This window comes from Periplaneta americana, chromosome 14 (assembly GCF_040183065.1).
Source record: "Periplaneta americana isolate PAMFEO1 chromosome 14, P.americana_PAMFEO1_priV1, whole genome shotgun sequence".
In the NCBI taxonomy this organism is placed as follows: Eukaryota; Metazoa; Arthropoda; class Insecta; order Blattodea; family Blattidae; genus Periplaneta; species Periplaneta americana.
Window position 1 is genome coordinate 79,123,758 of NC_091130.1, and position 22,708 is coordinate 79,146,465.

Genomic DNA, 22,708 nt, shown 5'->3' on the forward strand with positions numbered 1-22,708 from the left:
TAAATAATTTTTCTGAGGAACTGACTTGTGTTGAAACCTCAATTATGAATGTGAAACATGTAGTTACAACGTAAAACCGAGGGAAAAATATATATTTCCATAAAATTATTTTCATATGGGAAATATTTAGTTTTTTATCTCCTGAAAATTTTAAAATTTTAGATATGAGGGGTTTCTCAAATAACCTGCTCAGATAGTACCACTGCAGCAATCTACCAATCACAACAGACTATCACGGAACGATACTTACAGCTTTGTTTATGTTGCTTTTTTCTTATGATGGATTTTTTTTTTTTTTTTTTTTTTTTTTTTTAAGGGACCGTACATTGTCCCGAAAGGCTACAAGGTTAAGTATTACTAGAGATTACTGTAATGGATGAATGCGTACATGTAGCAAGCGAAATACTTCTGTCTGCTCAAGCGAATCCTGTTTTCTCGAGATGGACAGAACAAAACATAGATCACTTTAACAATTACACTAATATTTACAATTTATATTATTTAAACCGGTGGTATGCAATATATGGTACGCGTACACGCACCCATGGGTACGCGGGGTTCTCTCAAGGGGTACGCATCCCACTGACTAGGGATGGTAAAAATGCTGACACATTGCTTTTATTATGCTTGTTGATAATTATTGCCTAATCGGGTAAATTCTAGAGATGAACAACGATCGAGAAAGCGAGACTAACAGCGCCCGCAAAGCCGAAAACCCGCACGACAATGTTTTATTACGTCGCGTCCTTGACTTAAAGACTACCAAGTCTTCCGAGACTGGATATTGATCATCTCCCGAAGTCACGAAGTAGTCTTGAATCGCCACAGTTGTTTATATCCGACAGAACTTTTATCTACTTTGGCAACTGTTATATATGTATAAACAATCAAATAGACTATTTTAAACATCTCTACCTTTCAGTGTATAATAATCCGTTCCCCAGTCTTTATTTAATTACTAGGCCCTTATTAAAGGGGCTAGGAATTTTTTTCATGTGTTTAACATAAAATGTGCAATTTCAAGTAAAAAGATATTAATGTCATGTTTTATATTTCTTAGAAATGCAAATTTATTTGAGATTTTTTTTTCTATTTATATAACCATAGGTAATATCATATAATAGAACCAGAACATTTTGATAACTACGATACAGTTCTGTTTTGTCTTTTTGTCTCCATTTAAACATTTATGTTATTTATTTCAATGATGTATGTTATCAAAGTTACGAAATCTTTTCACGCCGACCAAATGCTATTTCGAGAATGACGAGCCGAGACTCGAAAGACAAATGCAGCGAACACAGCGAGCGAGAGGGGCAGTTAATTTTTGTTCATCTCTAGTAAATTCGTGCTGGGTTCGTTAGCCGAGCGGTTTAAGGCGCACAAGATATGTCCGGAACAGTAACACGAAGAACACTTTAATTTTATAACTGTAGACATCAGGCAACGTGGTCCAACAATATAGATAATTAAGCCTATCACATTATCATTACCGATTACATTATCATAAAAATAAACCGGTTCATAATGAGTCCATTGCTATCATGTTGAAGACCGGACAATACAAATACTGTACCTAACAAATAAATCTCACTGACATGAAAACAAAACACTTCATCATAATCAGCATTAGCACTATCATAACTTATTTTTTATTAATGCTTTGATGACCAGGGTGTGTACCAACCAGTCATTATCTCAAATTTATTTAGCTCTCAGGGTCTTCTAACAAAGGTGCTATATCCAAGAGGGTTGCTGTCTGTGCTTTAAAGGCACCGTTTGTATGAAGCCGCAGATACTGCACAACATTTTTGTAATTTTATTTATCAATCCGTTCAGTCTGAACTAGTTCCGATGACGTTTCCACTGCTTTCAGATTTTTAATCTCGTCAACAATCTCCTGATACACGTTTCACTGCTTGTTTAATGTCAAGCTCTGAAAAAATAAAGACAAAGGATATTGGGTAGATCATCGCATTCGATTTCAAAACGTGTCCAGTTCAGTGGGAGAATGTACACATGTTATCGCTGCAATAAATCTCTTTTAACCAATAATGAGGAATGGAAGAGCCGTCGGGATGAATGCATTGTGTAGGTCGGTTGGAGTGTCCCTGCTAGGGATTTAGATGCTGCGCGCTGCAGTGTTTCCATCGAGTTTAATGGATTTTTCCACTGCTGCAGATTAAATGTTAAACTACATCAGGGAATAACTTGTGACTTTTTGACATGTTTCATTGTCTGTTTCAATAAATATCAAAAATGATTGTTTTAATTTCAGATTAATTTTTCCTCTTTCCAGCATTTTGACTAATTGGAATCCATAGCCTGGATAAGGGAAATGGTGCATTCAATCCCCCAGTGTTTTAGTGATTTTAAAATCTTGTGTTAAGGGGAATTTGATTTTCAACCCAGGCCATCACTGATGTTTCATTCCTCTTTTAAAGGAAACTTGACTTTTCAACCATATATACAGGGTGATTCACGAGGATTTACGGCCACTTGCGGAGCTTATTTCCGAAGACATTCTGAGCAAGAAATGTCATGTAAACATGTGTCCTAATCTTAATATTTTCAGAGTTACATTAATTTTATGATGTTTCTAAAATACCATTATTATTTAGTTTTAAGGGTAAAAGAGTATTACAGATAAAGAATGAACTATTCAGGAATATCTTTTCTTTAATTAGCTAGTATTCTGAATGATTATTATGGTACATTCTCTAAGACCAAAAATTAATCTAAAGCTATTATTCTAAAGCTAAAAATGTGTTGTTAATTCCATAGTTACTCCGTACAGATTTTTTTTTTTTTTTTCGATTTTTAACTTCATTTATCACAAAAATTGTTACAGATCACGCCACTCATGCAAATTCTTTCAGACTGTACATTAGGATGCAAAATTAAACTGTACAGAATCAAGATCCTGAAGTCGTATGGTTTGTAACAATTTTTGTGATAAGTGCGTAAGAATGATGTAAGTTTTAGTTCAAAGTTGAAAAACAAAATCCGTACAAAGCAATTAACAACACATTTTTAGCTTCAGAACACTAGTCAATTAAATAAATTATACTTCTGAATAGTTCATTCTTTATTTGTCATATTCTTTTATCCTTAAAACTAAAGAAAAAAGGTATTTTACAAACAACTTCAAATTAATGTAACTCTGAAGATATTGAGATTAGGACACATGTTTATATGACATTTTTTGTTCAGAATGTCTTCGGAAGTAAGTTCCGTAAGTAGCGGTAAATCATCGTGAATCACCGTGTGTGTGTGTGTGTGTGTGTGTGTGTGTGTGTGTGCGTGCGTGTGTGTTTTTTTTAATCTCTTTGTGAAAGAATTTCACCTTCCAACCTGAGACTGTTTTTTTTTTCCTCTCTTGTACGGAGGAGGGACCCGAAGGGGTAGCCGAACGGCCGCGCTCTTATGCAAGTAGGCCTACAGCACGCCGCACAGTGAACTTAACCCGAGCTATGGCTTGGAAGATGATGATGATGATGATGATGATGATGATGATGATGATGATATGTGAATTAATGATGGCGAAATGAGTCCGAGGTCCAACGCCGAAAGTTACCCAGCAGTTCTGCTTCAATTGGTTGAGAGAAAACCCTGGAGAAACCCCAACCAGGATTTGAACTCGGGCCCATTCGTTTCATGGCCAGATTGGTAATCATTACTCCATAGTGGTAGACAATCCCAGACTGTCACTGATATTTAATAAATATGTACAGGAACTTAACTTTTAAGCCTAAAGTCTTTGTTAATTTTATTCCTTTAGGCCTACTAGGGAAATTTTACTCCCCAAACACAGGCTGTTTGTGGTATGGGAGCTTGAGTACTTAATCCTATTTCTGGAAAATGTTACCCCCAAGCCTCAAGAAACATTTGACTTTAATATATTTTGTAAAGAAAATGTATTTTTCATATTATTTTTTAAACCCTATGTGAAACAAATTTTCACTAATCAGCGTCAGATTCATAACGAATTTCAATTTCTTTTCTAAGGGAAGTTTGAATCTCAACCTTAGGGTCATACCGAGGGACGGAAAACTGTTGCTTTCGGAGCAATATGCCGTAACTTTCTTTTCAATCCCATCCACCGATTTCTTTCAAGCGAAGTGAAACGAATACATCACATTTCGTTCTACTGCTGCATTTCAGTGGCATAGTATCACAGTCTAGTATATACAGTCACGAAGCTTGAGTTTAACAACAACTTAAAATCCACACTGGTTTAAAATACAAGTTAAATTATTGTGGTCTAAGTACACGATTGGTATGATCAGCTGTAGTAAGTTTCTCATCCAACTATAATCGTTAGTCACACACCCTGAAATGTTTCTGAACTCGTCAGTTCCCTAAATAACTGAAAGTTCAGTGCGAATATTCCTTTCATTTATGAACGGATACGCTCTAATGACACTTAGAAGAGACTCTTCTGGGAAAACATTGTGGAAATAAATAGGTGAGTTTTTTGCAAATTTTTACGACTGTAGCATGATAGTCCTAATACAGTATTTTGTAGTAAGAAAGTAAACGAACAAAATTTTGAAGCACCAGTTGCCACTGAGTTAGACTTTGACATAAATGTTGTGCTATAAAACCCATGAGAAACAAGCTATATAATACCACATTCTAGTGTATATACAGTCACGAAGCTCAATACGTCGTAAATATGCATCCCTGGATAGTTGCTAACCACTAGGATCGCTACTATGGCCTCATTACAGGCAATGCAAAATAATACCGGGACAGTCTAGGGCAAAGTGAATAAAAAGTAAGCATTCGTTTTTAGAATTAATTATTAGCCAAAGCATTTGCTATTTAGCATTCAGCACTAGCATTAGAATTAGCTTAACTTTGTGTGAATAATCTTTTGCTAATACTAGGTTGAAAGTGCTGGAAAATTTCAGCTTTTGCTGGCTAGACACGTGTATTTGCAGTGTGGCATGTACTGACGACAATACCATTATCGATTGTTGAAATTACTTTAATTAACATCTGTTTTCTTTAGTTTGACTCTGTGTTGGGTTAATTCAGATGTTTTCTTTTATATTTATTTAGTTCGACTCTGTGTTAGGTCAGGTGTGTAGTTTGAGAAATGTTTTCTTCCGAAAGTGAGTATCCTGATGATTGTGGAAGCGATTCCCGAGCAACGCTTGTACTATTTTGAGCAAGCATCCTGTGATTTTTAATAAATCACAGGTTCCCATGATCAAAGATATAAAAGAAAAAAAGCTTGGAGAGAGGTCGTGAATGAATATCAGCAAGAGCTAGGGAAGTCTACTTCAGAGAAGCAATTAAAGAAGAAAGTCCAGAATATGAAAGGAGAGGCAAAAAAGAAAACGGACAAAACAGCGACAGGTAACAAGAAAATTGTCCTAAAGTCATGCGAAAAAGAGCTTCTAGATTTACTGACTTCACATCAAAATCCTGTCTTCAGTAAAATTCCAGGTGGGTCAAAATAATTATATTTACTTAGGTACATTAAAAAAAAGTATGAGACGTTAAAAATATGAAAGTTTACATTACTATTTTTTTTTTCATTTTAGGGCCCTAACTGTTGGTAATAACTGTTCTGAGGCATCCCAAGTTACTTCAGAATTTTCACCACTAAAAATAAAGTCCAAGTTCTTTCTGACGGAAACAGAGGAAACGAATAATTTGACGAGTGAATTACAAAGACTTCTTTTATGGAACAATTACAGCTGAAAAAAATGAAAAAAGAAAAAGAGATGTTAATAGTAGATTGAAAAACGATAGGCTAAGTAGCAGTAAGAATAATGACGTAACTTACACAATTTTGTGAATGGTCACAGAATGAAAACAACTCTTGCATTTAAATTAATAATGATTGTAAAACAATGTAATTTTGATAAATTTGAATTGAAATATAGCTAACTGAAGTCTTGAATTATAAATAACTTCCTTTATGTCATCTCTCTTCCTTTACCCCAGACGTCTCAAATTTCCTTATTCAAGATCATCTTCAAATTCATCAATCTGGTGATTTTTGTCATCTCCTTCAAATTGGTTGGGATTTCTCAAGTATTTGGCCATGTTATGAAGTACGGCACAAGTAATTGTTATAGCAGGTGCCTTATCCAGTTTAACTCTCACATGATATAGGATAGGAAATCTTCTTTTTAGTTTCCCAAAGCACCTCTCGATTATTACCCGCTCTTTTGTAAACAAGTTGTTGTAGGCTCTTTCTTGAGGTGTGTTAGGTCGTCTATACGGTGTCATGAGCCAAGGAGTTATTTCGTAACCACTGTCACCAAGAAGTACATAATCCTCCTGGGTGTTCATTGCACGGTAGATATAAGAGCGTTTCAGAATTGTATTATCGTGGACTGATCCCGGCCATTGTGCATCTATACTTGTAAATTGTTCCTTAGCATTACAGGTAGCTTGCACATTGATAGTAGCCTCGCCCTTTCCGTTTATATATTCATCCCCGTTATGTGATGGCTTCATAATGTGGACAGGAGTACAATCTATGACTCCTATGGCGCTGGGAAATTGATACTTTTCTGCCCATTCTAATCTGGCAGTATCGAGTTCATTATTACTTCTAGGAAATTTAATCCATATGTAAGACTTATCCAGAATTTTGCCAAGTACAAAACTCACCGTTTTGCAGACAGTCGTCCTATGCACTCCAATATTCTTTCCAATACCTGCCTGAAATCCAAGGTCACTTACAAAGCGAAGAAAGATTTCCATCCTTGCTTGGAAGACAAGGCACCACCTCTGGATTCATTCGTCGCACCGAGAAAATAATTAGCAATCCATTCCACATTCCCCTCATTAAATCGTAGAAATCACAATAGTCTTCTTCACTGGTCCTTACTCGTTCCCTGTAGAACTTGGGAGACCGCAACTGCAGAAATCCTGCCATCTCAGATGAGAGTTTAGAAAAAGACTGAAATCTTTAAGTCTGGGTTGATCCACACTTAAAATTTTGTAAGCAATTGCTAATAAAATCAAGACAATGCTTGGTTTTATTCACACTTGTTCTAGTATATGCTGGAAAATTTAGCTTTTACTAGTACCGCTAGATCTTTCTATTTAGCAAAAGGTTTATCGTAGATGTTATTCACTGATATTAGTAGCTTTTGCCTAAAATGTACTAGTAAAAGCGTTTGCTAGGTTTTATTCACTTGACCTGTTCCTAGTACCTTAACAACTCAAGCTTCGTGACTATATATACTAGACTGTGATAATACTACAAAATATGAATAATTAGTAGTGTTGCATGGTGCTAAATCTACAATGAGCAGGCCAATGTGGATCGTAAAGCACAGTCTCAGGAGGCCGTGGTAAAATTAACGAGTCCATTAGTGAATAAGGTCGTCGAGTTATCTATAATGTAATCAAGTTTTCAAACAGGAAACAAAGGGAATTGAAAATGCCTCTAGCGACAGAAGAGTAATGACTAGAGCTCGGTCATTGCCTTTTTTGTATATTTTATTTCTGTCTGCACAAGTTAAAGAGCATAATAACAAATTCATGTTAGGTCACTTTAGAAGCGTCTGTACAAGTTTTATAGTACCTGTCTATAAACGCTTATTTAAAGACAATAGCCTATTTTAGAAATAGGAGGCTATTACCACCTATTTTGAAAAAAATTGTGTTACGTATAGCACTCTTTAAAATTTTTTCTTCATTATAATGTTCAGAATTAAAATAAATTACCAACTATTGTTGTTGCCGCTAGCGTTCCATTATTGAGGCAGCATTATTGGAAATGTTCGCTCCCCTAACGAAACAGGCTCTCCAATAATATATCGATATATTTAAATATGACGTTAGATTCAACAGTTGATGGCTTTTTTCTGAGTTTTGTGCTGTTACATTGACACTTTCAGTCTGCTTATGGGTTAGGTATGCTAACAACCTCTAGCCTATAATAATAAATGAAAATCGTTCAATATTGGCGTTCAGAAGTCAACATGATTGACTCCACTTTTGATTATTTCAGAGTTTCTAAGTTGGCAATGTATTAAATTGACCATATTTTCAGTGGTCAATGTGATTAACTCCATAGTTCAGTAAAAAGCCCACAGAATGCAGTATTCTTCTTGACTACATCACAGAATTAATTAGCCTATGTGTATTTAACGTTAACCTTGAATATCTCAATCTTTGGAAAAGGAGTTAATCATGTTGACTTCTGAACGGCTCTGTTAATGAAGGAGTGTATTTGAGGAGACCAAGGTTTCACGACAGACAGGACTTTTTTCTGTCAGTAGTGTAAAAAAATGTAAGTTGTACTAAATGTTTGTGTGTTTTTATACAAGTACATATCTGACAATTTTCAAGTATGAAATAGCGACACCACTAGTCCACACATGCATCGTAATTCCTGTGGAGGCAGCAGATTTTATTGAAGCGGAGTTTTTTCCTCATTATTAAATAAAATCAAATTTATTGAATTCATTCCCGTTTTTTCACATAATATTAAGCAGAAAACTGAGCTGTACATTTTAAGATTTTACTTCGGATACAGAATTTTAATATTTTTTAGCGCTTAAAAATTCAGTCAAGTGAAATTTAACAAGGTTATTGAACCTTTTTATTGGTTATGTGATTTATTTTAAGGAAATAAGTTTAAAAGTTTACTTATTTTGTTAGGAATTATATTTGTATTCGTACCGATATATTGGCCCTATTTTTTTACAGTTAAAATATGAGAAGAATTGACATAAAAGCACAAAAAAAAAAAAAACAGCTGCTCATATTAAAACGCAGCACAACAAAATAAGTCTAGGGACGTGTAACTACTTGTATGAAATCTGTGCTCAAGTAAATGTATAATGAATTATTAAACTGATTTTTTTAAAAGAAGCCACGTAAACAATGACAGAGTTCAATTCCTTGTTAAATTTTACTTCACTCAATTTTTAAGTATTATTTATTAGTGGCACGGAGGCCTATCTAATTCAGTAATGTACAAAATTAAGTAAGATCTCTTACTTCTGGATCAATCCTTTTGTATACAGTCAACAAGAAAGTTTCTCCCTGCCATTTGGGAGCATGTAAGGCCCAAATCGTTTCATTTTTGTAAGTCTTTCGAAAAACAATTATATTATATTTCTTAAACGGCTAGGATTATGTTGATTTTGCGCAGCATTTCGTGTAGATATCTATAGTTGCAAGATGTTACCAGAATGGTTTTAGATTGGAGGCATATTCATATAGATAATAATGAAAGGCTGCAAAGTGAATGTGCCTGACGTCATAATGTCACAATCTGGGGCATGCTTCTTAAAGCGATCATTTCGACTAGTGGCAGGCTGACGAGAAAATCAGAGACAAATGACAGGGTGAGTAAATTTTCTTTCTCTTAACAAGCTTATAAAATTGACTATTAGTTGTTGACAAGTTTGACAAGTAAGATGACAAATCACATTATAACATTGCTTCAGTCCACCGTTGTGGAGTAACGAATAGCACGTCTGGCCGTGAAACGAGCGGGCCCGGGCCCAAATCTTGGTTGGGATAGGTTACCTGACTTTTTCCGGGGCTTTCCCTCAACCCATAAGGGCAAATGCTGGGTAACTTTTGGCGCTGGACCCCGAACTCATTTCGCTGTCATTATCACCTTCACCTTATTCAGACGCTACATAACTTTAGCAGTTGATAAAGTGTCGTAAAATTACCAATAAATCATTGCTTCATAAAATTAAAAATTACTTTTGGTATATTTTCACCAAAAATAACAAATATGAAAGAACTAAATACAACTGGAAGGTGATTGCTCTGTTGGTTAAAAATACATTAATTCGACCAGTGTTTCTAAATTTTATTTACCTCCATTGAAAGTTAAAAGCTCTTTATGTGTATTTTACACGCAACAATAAACAATAAATTGTTCTGTGTATAGGCTAATCCTTTCCTTTTAGGGTTTTGTATTAATGTAGGCCTCTTACAATTTCATTTTCTGAATCATTTGACTAAATTTCTTAGCTATATATAAATCCCTCAAGGGTAGCTGCCCTTCAGTAAGGGTTGCCAAAAGAACAACCATACTAAACAAATAAAAATAAACATTAGTGTTATCAGTAGGCTATTTATGATTATTATTTTCAAATGGAAACTACCCTTGGGAAAGTACATTTATTCAATAAATTATTAGGAATCCGATAGAATATAAAGAAATTTAGGTGTACATGTGATTACGTAAAATCTGAACAGAATATTTCATTACGTCTACAGCAATAATTTTCAACATTGTTAAAGTAATTCCAAAAGACTTAAAACATTCAACTGAGAATTTTGGAATTGTTCCCCTTGCTCCGAACAATAATCCCAATACTTCAACCTGCCCTTGTATATGATAATAATTCCTAAAGTATTCAATTGTAGGTTTATAGATGGTCTTCTTTTCTTCATGTACTGCTATGGTGCAGTTTCAAAGCGCACGATGGGATCGATGATAATTGCTGTGTCATTTCCTCTGTCAATGGCAATGATGTCAACTGGCCGAGAACTTCCATCTTTTGCAAGGCAGTGGACTTCTTGGTGAACCTCGTAGAAGGAAGGAAGACTTTTAGCAATAAGTTCTCGTATTGCATGGTGTCTAGTATTCCGGATGAGAATTCCATGTTGGCAGAATCCCAGGATGTGGGGTAAGGTTTCTATCTCAGTGCAATGTCTGCACTGGGAGCCATCCTGAGACCGAACTGGCATGGCACGCATGTTTGACACTCTTGTCCTATCATTTTAATTGCCTCCTCCACTTTTGATGCAGAGAGACCATCCCTTGTTTTATCCAACGGTTAGCTGGCGTGTATTCCTGAAATAATGTCACACCTCTGCCTTTCTGCTTGAGTGTACACCATTTTTTGTATTCCTCATCTCTTAATATATTTTTCAGCGTTGTACTAGTTATTTTTTTAGTCTCTGCAAGCAATTGTTCTCTTTTTATGCCCAATTTGTTAAGGCAGTTATTAGCCTCGGCTTCTAGAGTTCTTGATGCATTAACATGACTGTTATTAACGGTTTGCAATGTAAGGCAGTTATTATACCGTTGAATGTATGCTTCCCACGTAGCTCTAAATAATCCCAACCCTTTAACTTTAGGGGAACTATATATCATGTGATCTGTGTGTCATGCGGCAGATCTAAAATTTGTTTCAAAGAAGATTTCAGGAGCATATCAGTATCCTTTAAAAATACTTTAGGCATATTATCGAAGGGCATAGATTAAATAAATAAGCGAGGGCCATATTGAATAATTAAGTTTAATTTTTGATCTGCTCGAAGTAAAGGGGAAGAAACTAATCTCTGTAATCGTTCTTGAAAAATTTTCATGATGGAATTTGTATCCAAAATTATTTCATCATTGTACTGTAAGTAATTCCTAAATATTTAATGTTTTCATTTTCGTTTATCGACTCAATATTGAAGTCAGGCTCCAAGTTCACCGTTCCAAAAGTAACCTACAGACTTGTAGAATGACTCCAAATATGATCTACGTCCTAGACTTGTCAAAATAACCTAAAGTTATAACCAAATGTGACGAGTAAATTTCTTCAAGAGGCAGAACATTGGTTAGACTAGTAAAATTCACTAATTTGGTTCTTACTAAACTTGTCACTTGTCTCTGTATTTAGGAAACATAAAAAATATGACAAGTTGGTACGACTTGTCACTAGTCAAAGTAATGGTTTTAAGGAGCAGGCTCCTGCAAATGGTGCTTTGGATATTTACCGTTAAACTTGAACTGCGCGGAGACGAGTCCGTCCTCGTGGTCATTCGTACCTGCGGTGGTGCTGTCGATTGCTCGGGAAGGCAGTGTGAGCAGTAACGTGACCAAGAGCACAATTGCGCATGCGCCTGCAGTTACTCCAATCACCAAGCACCGTCTGGTGCGCATCCACTGCGTCACGACGCTCTTCCGTGTCGCGGTTGTCGCCTGCTCGTCTGGAACAAAACAAGCAAGCAACGGTGGAATTAGTGGCAGGGAAACTGAAGTGCTCGGAGATAGCCTGCACCTGGATCGGTATAGCAAGAACACAGTCTAGTATTTGCAGTCACGAAGCTCAATACGTAGTAAATATGCATCCATAGATAGTTGCTAACCACCAGGATCGCTAATATCGCATCGTTACAGACAATGCGAAATAGTACCGGCACAGTCTATTGTTTCTAGCACCCTCACAACTCAAGCTTCGTGACTGTATATACTAAACTGTGGCAAGAAGATCTACCAGAAGTTGTTCCTCGTTCCTTCTGTGGGCTTCCAAGAGAGTTGCTGTGCAAGGAAGGAACCCGGAATCGCAATGGAAACTCAGTTTGGTAAAGAGTAACAAAAGATAATGAAGAGGAGAAACGAAAGAAAGAAAAAGGACTGCAAGAACGAATAAAGAAAATGAAGACTAAAGAAGGAAAAGGTGAGAGGAAGGAAGAGAGATTAGAAGAAAGAAAATAAAGAGGAAAAAAAGAAAAGGGGGAGGAAAGTAAGAAGAGGTAGAAGAGAGAATGAAAAAGTTGGGAGGAGATGGTGGAAGTCTAAAAGGAAAGAGAAGAGATGAAGCTAAAGGGAAGAAAAAATAAAGTAAGGAACAGAAATGAGGAAACAAAGAAGGAGAGGAGGAAAGGAGAGAAATTAATTTTATTGTGAAAGAAACTACAGCAATAAGAAAAGAATAAGAATACAAACAAGATTTCTCTTAATCAGTAGAATAGAATTTTAACAGCATTAAGTGCTGAGGCCAAGCAATTTTAGATGGTATAAGTACAACGAGGGTCCCATGACCTTAATGAGTTCTGGATACGGCATGAAAATGTTGGTAAGAATTGAGAGATTTTGGAAAATCACAATGGTTGCGTGAAATGTCTTTACTCGAATTAAAGAGATGAATTATTTTCAACAGTTGTATCGTAAATGTCATTTTGTTTTGTGTGATTAATAGAGCCCGGATGTTTGGTAAAATTCCTTTTTACTGGGTGGAAGTAAATCATTATTTGCATAGATATAAATAAATGTGATTTGGAGTAAATCAAAGTGATAGGGCCAATTTTTATTTTGCCTATTTTGCCTTTTTAAGGTGTTTCTTACTAGTAAATGCCTTTTTGTCATTTTAAAGCAATGTTTATTTACAATTTTGTAATTAATTGTAATGTAATGTATATGAAATTTAAATATTTGAAACAATGACTAACTTTACTAACAATAGTAAGTAAAAGTAATTTATTTCGGTGCTTAATCTGCTAATAATCGTGCTTTAATACAATTGGTGTAATATGAATAATGATTGACAAACAACAGTTACAAATATAGTATTCTCATGTCTTCACGATACCAACAATCAGCTTTATAATACATTTTAAATAGGCCTATTAAGATCGTTCTCATAGAAGTTGTCACGTAGCATTTTCAATTCTTTGCTTTCATATTTTCAAATCTTACTGTTACAATTTTGTGCTACACGTGTTTATTATTGTAGGAGAAAGAAATTTGAGTGAGGAACAGTTATAGTTATTGTCGGGTGACAGAAGGTATAAGATCGGTCAGTTAGAATGCCTAAATTCAGTAAACCATTGAAAAGTGAACCTCATGCTTGGCCTTCATTAATGAATTTGGTGCCCATGTGTTTTCAACCGATGGAAAAGTTTTGTTATGTGAAAAGACAGTTAATCACGAGAAAAAGTATTTTATAAGTCAATGTGTCACCTACGAAGTAAATATGTGAGTTATGTTGATATAATTTAAATTTATTGCTAAAATATATTATGCATTTTTAAAATTTATAATACCTTTTTCAAAGATTATTGTGCTTTTTTACGTTTTTATTGTCTTTTTTGCCTGCCTATTTTAACTGTTATAAATGCCTAAACATCCGGGTTCTAGTGATTAAGAATGTTCGCGAAATGGGGCCGCAGGCAGAGTGAAACAACCTACGAACAAAATAAAATTATTTTTAACATGTTCGTCGTACACTATATTTAGACAGTCGTTCGTCCATGCTGGTATATAGAGAATTCTCTCGACTTACTCACTGCTGTATTCCTTCCACTTTAATAGTGAAACTTTTCACATTAAAAGCGGGCGGTGGTTTAGCTCAGTGTTATTTTAGTGGGTTATTTTACGACGTTTTATCAACTGCTGTGGTTATATAGCGTCTGAGTGAAATGAAATTGATAATGCCTGCGAAATGAGTCCAGGTCCAGCGCCGAATGTTACCCAGCATTTAGTCTTAATGGGTTGAGGGAAAACCCCGGAAAAAATCTCAACCAGGTAGCTTGTCCCAACCAGGATTTTAACCCGGGTCCGATAGTTTCACGGTTAGGCATGCTAACCGTTACTCCACAGCGGTGGACTATCTCAGTGTTAGAAAATTCGACTGCAGATCAAGAGGTCCCCGGTTAAAACCTGGCTTCCCGTATTTTTTTGTAATTACATTTAATTTTTATTTGTTTCATAATGTTATCAGTGAAATAGTTGTTGAAGCATTTTTATTTAATTTGTATAAGTTTCTTAACAAAAAACAGTCATTTTTTAAAAATAGGGCTGTTATTGTTTGAACTGCTTTATTGATCAGTTGCGATTGCTGCCGTATGATAGATAGCGCAAACAGTTGAAAATATCGGATATACTTTTCCCACTAGTGTTAAAAGTATTTCTTTACAAGTTACTATATAATAGTTAATAATTTTTATGTCGTAAAAACGTTATTTTTAGGAATGGCTATCTAAAAAAATGTAGTATTTACACTTTAACACCGTAGTGTGTTTAATTTTATATTCACATAATATAGATAACGTATAGGCCTGCGCTTATACCCAATATTTTGTATGACTGTTGTATGGAAAACCTCTAGACACATTAAATAGAGAATGGAGCGAGAAGGACACTGTGGAAAACCACTTGCATTTCCACTTGCAGTACCACGTGGTGCTATGAGTAACGTCAGAGTCAATTTTTCATGTGAAAACGTTACAATTTGTCTTTGTTATATCTTTAACATAAACTTTTTACGTCGGAAAAAAAAAAACTAAATCAATGGCCATGCCAGGAAAGAAATAATTGTGACGGATGAAAATATCGATCGGTGGGCAAATCATCTACCAGATAAAGACGTTCAGTTATCTTCAAAAAAAAAAAAAAAAAAAATATATATATATGTATATATATATTTTTTTTTTCATATTTTAGTTGGTAATTGAACGACGCTGTATCAACTACTAGGTTATTTAGCATCGATGAGATTGGTGATAGCGAGATAATATTTGGCGAGATGAGGCTGAGGATTCGCCATAGATTACCTTGCATTCACATTACGGTTGGGGAAAACCTCGGGAAAAACCCAACCAGGTAATCAGCCCAAGCGGGGACCGAACCCGCGCCCGAACGCAACTTCAGACCTGCAGGCAAGCGCCTTAACCAACTGAGTTACGCCGGTGGTCTCTTCAAAATATAATGGCACATAATGATAATGGGTATCTCGACAATAAAATAAATGGAATAATCAGAAGACACTTTGAAATAAGTATGAAAAGAAAAGTCCAGATGAAACCACATAAAATACAGTAAAACCAACATTGAAGCTCGAATCAGAAACCTGCAGCAATTGAGATTCCTTAAGAGATGGGCGTTCGTGTGCATTTTCATCGAGTGATTTTGTGTAGTTGGGTACAGTACGATTATTTAGTCCTGACAGTCGCCGGAGATATGCGCCTGAGTGAGGCGAGTCCATTTAGTTACGCCAAGGGGTGTTTGGGTTAGTCACTCGCTTGCCTTCGGAGCGATAGGATGTCATGCGTGCGGTAGAGCTTTATGCTTCTAGTACACTATTAAGCTGTACTGCATTCCTTTACCGACCTCTCGCCCTTATCTCTACTCCGGAGCTCTCCCCACTACTCCTATTACTTCCCCTCTTTCACGTCGCTAAGCTATCAGGACTATCTGTTTGTACATTGTTCTGAAACTTGCCTAACAGCTCGACGCTCTTGACTTCGTCTCGCTAAAATCTGTATCGATATACATCGATTGGAGCGCTTGAAAAGTGAACTAAAATACTTACTCAACCAGTGTTGTATATTAACAGAGCTTTTATGAATTAGTTAGAGTGTGGCTAGGATGGATTTTGTTAAACGACTCTGTCGGAAAGTGTTTCTTTATTTTCGGTGGTAGAAAATGGTGCATAGTGTTTAGCTTGTGAAAAAGTTTTTAGCAATTTCAGAGAACTGCATTTATAGCGCTATCATAAATCATATCATAATAGTCGAGTCTAATGCAGTTTTACGAAGGATTCCCCCCCGAGACTGTGTTTGTTTTGTTCCACATATAGCCCTATGTCTGAACAGCTGTCTTACATTATGAAAACAGTGAAATCCAAGTTGAGAAATAGACATGAAGACTGGCTCCTAAAATTAGTATAATACGAATTGCTTGTAATAAAATCTCTCCAAATAGTGACAGACTGGTTAATAGAAAATATGTAGGCCTATCTGTACTATATGGTAATGCAGAATTCCTGCACTGAAATATCATAAGTACTTCAGTACATCATAGTAATATGATACGCGTAAGTAATCACTTTGTGATTCAAGACGGCGCTTATCCCGTCGGATCACAGTCACTTATTCACTCGTAATGAGTGCACCTCTGTACATAGTGTGTTGGACATTGTGCCACTGTCACATATTCTGTGACACAGTACATGAAGGTAGGCGACTTAAGGGAAACAGAGAAGGTAGAACTTAAACTGAGGATGATTCATTCCGGCATCGGAATTGAAATCCGGTGTGGCTTAGTGGATAAAGCGTAGAGCTGAAAACCCGGGTTCGAGTCCCGGTGCCGGTGAGAATTTTTCTTCGTTCTACCTATTCTTCACCATATGGTAACGCAGAATTCCTGCACTGAAATATCATATGTACTTCGGTACATCATAGTAATATGATACGCGTAAGTAATCAATTTGTGATTCAAGACGACGCTTATTCCGTCGGATCCCGGCCACTTAGTCACTCGTAATGAGTGCACATCTATACATAGTGCGTTGGACATTGTGCCACTGTCACATATTCTGTGACACAGTACATGAGAATAGGGCACTTAAGGGAAACAGAGAAGGTAGAACTTAAACTGAGAAGGATTGAATCGGTCATCGGAACTGGAATCTGGTGTGGCTTAATGGATAAAGCGTCAGCATGTAGAGCTGAAAACCCGGGTTCGAGTCCTGGTGCCGGAGAGAATTTTTCTCCGTTCTACCCATTCTTCACCACCTACAAAAAAGTTTCTCTTTATTTTAATTTATTTTCCAATGAAGCATTTCCTTACTTTGTGTTCTTTTTGAAGTGTGTTAACATTCCTTCACGTTCAGTTGAGATACCGATATGTAAAATTAAAGAGAAAAGTCTATAGTATAATTAATTTCATTGTCTAATTACTAAATCTACTAATTTATATGCCTGATTTACTTCATTTTGTTTGCACCATCGAAATAACTCCTTCATCCTTAACCCATCCTCACGTGTGACGGTACCGCTACGCCTGAGAACCGATTTCTCTTGCATGAAATATCTTGCACAGTGCAGGAATCTGCCAGATCACGGGCAGGTTTTAGTACAAGAGATCAAATCCCGAATAAAATATAAGAACACTTAAGAGCCAACAATATATTGCAACATATATTACAATATATAGACCTATGGAAGAGCCGCGTATGTCGAATGACAAAAGTTTTCCGAAGGACGCACGGATTGTACAGGGTGTAATAAAAATGTATGTTGAAGCTTAAAGGGAACATTCTTCTCATGAAAAGGATGAAAATAAAAAACGTAGAAACTTCACACTCTACAAAAATATGAAATTCACAAACACACTAAAACACATGTACAACACATCCTGAACACTCAATTGAATTTCCTTTTCCATACAAGCATGAACACACACCACCACAACAAGTTGCGCTAGAACTCATTAGGATTTAGAGGACGATCCAAACAACATCGAAACTAGTCAATCAGATAAGATAACACCAAAATTTATAAAGATAAAACAGTGAAGTAGTTATTATTTATTCAAATAACTTCACAGTTCATCAGTGATGAAAATATATTCCCATAAATTTTCTCGAGTTTCAGAACGGGTCTTGAGGACTCAATTCTTCTTGGTTATAAAAAGAAGGGAGAAGAACATGGAAGAAAATATAGGTTAATAAGTTCTGGGGGGGGGGGAGACAGGCAGAAAAAGAAAGGGAGGTAATAGGAAAGAAGATACATGGGAAAAGCAAAAATACAAATAAAAAACAGTACAATGATGAAGGAATAAAAACTAAACATAGGAAAAGGAAGCAACCGGCGTAGATCAGTCGGCAGAGGTGCTAACCTTCTGACCTGCAGCTGCTCAGGCGTGGGTTCGATTCCCGCTTGGGATGATTACCTGATTGGGTTTTTCCGAGGTTTTCCCCAACAGTAAGGCCAAAGGTAATCTATGGCGAATCCTCAGCCTCATTTCGCCAAATACCATCTCGCTATCAGCAATTCTATTGACGCTAAGTAAACCAGTAGTTGATACAACGTCGTTAAATAACCAATAAAAAAAGAATAGACGAAGACGGTGAATAAAGTTGAAGGAAGTGTGAAGCTACGAAATTGAAATTGAACGAAATGTCTCTTTATGACTGTGCACTTGTCATAGTTTGATATTTTTGCCTTTATCAGATAATTTCAGACTTAAGCATTAGGTCTACACATACAAGTGGTGTAGTGTCAGGGTAATACCGGCCTGCCACCTGAGACCATAGAGCAGTCATGTCAATTGATGCCCATAGGCGCAAGCTCGCCCTCTAGAGCTCAGTAGAGCCTGAGCGCTTTACAGCGGAAAGGAAAGAGACAGACGAGTGAGGTAGTATATGCAGCTTGGTCGAGCTATGTACAGGGATGGCCAGCACTGATTCAATGGATAAAAGGAAGAGAACTTATTAAAACTGTATCCATGTTAATTTTTAGATTTGTCTGAGAACTATAAGTGAACTATAATTTTAATGCTCATTTTTCACAAGTTTGATTTTTTTTTATTCAGAGGGAATATTGTTTCAACTTTTTTTTTTATAGAAAAGTGACATTTTCAGATATAGGCCTATTTATTTAGTAGCCTTATAGGTACTGAAACAATGTTTTCGTAAATCTAATATAGCGTAAATACGTATTACTGAAGGTAGTGTATTACAAATTTTGAAAATATTCGCATGGAAAATTAATGTTTGTAAGGAAATGAATTAACAAAGCAACTACTGTTACATCATAAGCAAAAGATATGTGCCCATGTGTTGTAAAAATGTCAGCTCTATAGCTTCAGCAGGTTTCGAGAAAATAATTTAATATTTGAAGATAGGAAGTTGCGCACCAATATCACCTTAAAAGCATAATGCGATAAGAGTTTTGTTATGGAATATTAGTTACACTTAAAACATATACAGTACTTAAGTAACTTTGCTTTGTAGTATAATATTGTTTTGATTAGTTCATTGATTACTTTTATCAGGCTAAAGATACCACCTAGATCAATTCCAACTTATCATGTCATACTCAATCTCTTTTTTGAGGATATCGCTTTCGTTATGAATGATGTGTTTCGTTCACTTAGCACAGTATAGTTGTAGGTACTATGGAATTTATGTGAATATTCTTTCTTAACTCTTTATTATGTTATTAACGTTTAAAACACAACTGCAATATTAAGAAATTGGTGTAAATACTTTTGTTTTACAGACAATATAGATAATATCAAATAGAAGGAAGCCATATAAAAGTAACGTCATAAAATGTCACGTTCCGTTTGAAGTTTGTGCACCACTGTTTTCTTAATCCAACAGGCTGCTTATTCCTCCTTCCATACGTAGCGCTTGATGCCCGCGCACGAAATCAAGGTCATAAAAATGCGCTTGCTTTGATATCACTGCCATAGAGCATTACATTGGCAACGGATAAACGTCCACACAGGGGCGAGATTCAAACACGCGACCATTGTCTATGTCAAAATGTATAGCAGGTTTGATCGTCATATTTCTCTGTAATGATGGGTTTTACTGATAGCAGGATTAACTTAAGTCCGTGTTTTAAATTGCATGTTTGTGTAGTTATGCAGAGTGGTCAAGAAATAAACAATTGAATGAATCATTTGTGCCGGTAAGTGCTGTAGTAAGTTTAAGAAAACAAACAATAATTGCAAGACTGCTCAATTCTGCAATGCATGCATAATTCCGCTGTTTTATTGCTATAATAACGGACTGTAGCAGGCGGTAGTCATACAGCTGTGTCTGCAGGAAGTGAGTAAAATATTCAGTCGGAGTATTTCGTGTTACATGAATCATAGCCACTCATAGGCTGAGAGAGAACAGTTGCCTTGGAGGGGCAAAGCAAAACCATAGAATCCCGATATAACAAGATGATGGGAGACATTATTTACCTTCTTCCCCCCTTATAACTTGACCGTGGTACAGTATATCGGAATACGATCATTTAATAAAGGTATTTTCGGGGGGCATATTTACTTACAGTGTTACATCCATATCCACGATGTTTCGGACGGAGTTGTATAGGGCTTGAACTGCAGGTCTACTACATATTATAATAAGACATAACTTAAAAAATCTCCCTATTTTCCTCTCTCATACACAAACACATGTATACAGCAATACACTATGTAACAGTGCTAACAGAAACTTTTTTTCTGAAGCTCACCTTCCTGAAGATATATGAAAACTAAATTCTAATTATTTTACTTAATCTCACGTCTTTAAATTTACACATTGTACCAGGATCACTTTTCTTTCTTCTGCATTATTCTGCAGTATGTTATTCATATTTCTCCCAGTGGCGGCCTGAACATCTGCAAACTTCTAACACATGAGTACAGGCTGTTACAAAAGAAACATTACAGTGCTTCCATTCCTCAAATGAGGTATACAAATTTTTATACATTTAGAAATTTAAAATAAATATTATAGTCCAGACGCATGATCTGAAGACATTTATTCGTCAATTTGAGCACAGAAACTTAATCATAAACAAAAGCAAGGAAAATCTTTTGAATTCAATATTTTCTAATGTTAATAGAAAAAAAAAGGTCAGACAAGTTTGGGGGGGGGCAGTGTCCCCCATGTCCCCCCCCCCCATAACTCCGCCTATGTAAGCTACTCTCTTCGATAATATACAGGATATAAGGAAATTAGTAGCCTTTATTTTATTTGTTTTTGTAAAGTATTTTTGTGCGATGAAATACAAATCTGAACTCTTTTTTCACTATTTAAAAGTGAATTTGGAACCAGATTTGTGAAAGTAAAAAAACATATTGTTATATACCAGGATTAAACTAAAAAATAATTGTCACAAAAATGCACAAATAAAAAAATTATAGTTGTGCAACATTCTAAATCATTGTACAGAAAGGTTAAATATGTTAAAATCATGTTTGTCGTCTTGTTTGGCTTATCAAGTTAACATGTGGTTTATTAATTTATTCACATACATCACAACATATAGAAAGCAATAACAGATGAACGTTTTCGGCATGATATGCTATCATCAGATCGTAAGAACCATTGATAACACTATAACACTTTACAATTGTTATGAGTAAAATACCATAGTTATAGACTAAGCAATTGCCTTATGATTAAAATAAATGAAGTTAAAATTGAGTTGATCATATAGTATATGGCACTGAATTTAAAAAACGAGTGGTGTAAGATTGTTCATTTAACATATGACATAAGTTTAAACTGTATGAAACAGAAAAACACCACAAATGAATGCAAGTCTGTTGTATGGACTGCTGGTTTCGTAATGTGAAGTGATACAAACTCTTTCTTGGGAAGTACGTGACATGTTGTGTGTTTAAGTGAAGCCTTAGGAAGTGGTGTGTTGAAAATTTAGTAGTGAGTGCATGGCGAAGAGCATGATCAGAGGACGAGCGACCTGATTCACAAGAGAACGACTAGCTTAGGCAATAAAATTAGTTTTGTTTCGTTGTATGTCTGATCATGCGCACTGCCTCCTTTCTGGGACTTATAAAGTATCTGTGCAATAAAACTTTCTTCTAAGACTATACGCACTGCTGTAACTTGAAAACTTGTACACCGAATTTTGGTACACCCGGTAGCTCTATGGCTGGTTCCTCGTAATATGAAAGTTGGGCTCAAGCAATCGATTTCTCCTGGAGTCAAGTATGTCTTTCAGAAGTCTCAAACGACTTTATGAATCTTGCATGCAGACACGGTCGATACGTGTTACAAACGTCTGAGAATCTGTTGAAAAGACCCTTTTCCAAGTCTAGAAAAGTTAAGAGAAATGTAAACCGAAATCTCACATAAGTCGTAATGTATTCCTACAAACAAAGCTTTTTTCATGTACGCCAGTTTGAGAGATGAAAGATTAAGCTTCAAAGCCGCGAGCAAGTTTTCTTGTCTTCCCTTCATACTTCATGGCTTAGTTTTATACAAACTTATACTTTACGTAAGAATTTCATTTCAGCTGCTTCTATTTTGACTCATTTTGCACCGGCAACCAGAGTTCGCATGTCTAAAGCAATGAGTCACCAGCGTAGTCTAGGGGTAGCGACCAGGCTGCAGACTGCGCTCGGCGTGGGTTCGAATCCCACTTCGACTGATTATCTCGTTGGGTTCTTTCTGAGGTTTTCCACAACTGTAAGGCGGATACCAGTTCGTCGACAATAGAAAATGGCAAT

General features: G+C 36.0%; 1 protein-coding gene across 1 annotated transcript in view; it reads right to left on the bottom strand.

Moving 5' to 3' along the window:
* Positions 1-22,708, bottom strand: part of LOC138713011 (peptidoglycan-recognition protein LC-like) — a 366,077-nt gene that overhangs the window by 120,509 nt on the left and 222,860 nt on the right. The window contains exon 2 of the mRNA XM_069844693.1: positions 11,722-11,934. Within this exon, the coding sequence (XP_069700794.1) occupies positions 11,722-11,934 (213 nt within the window). The remainder of the gene's footprint in view (positions 1-11,721; positions 11,935-22,708) is intronic.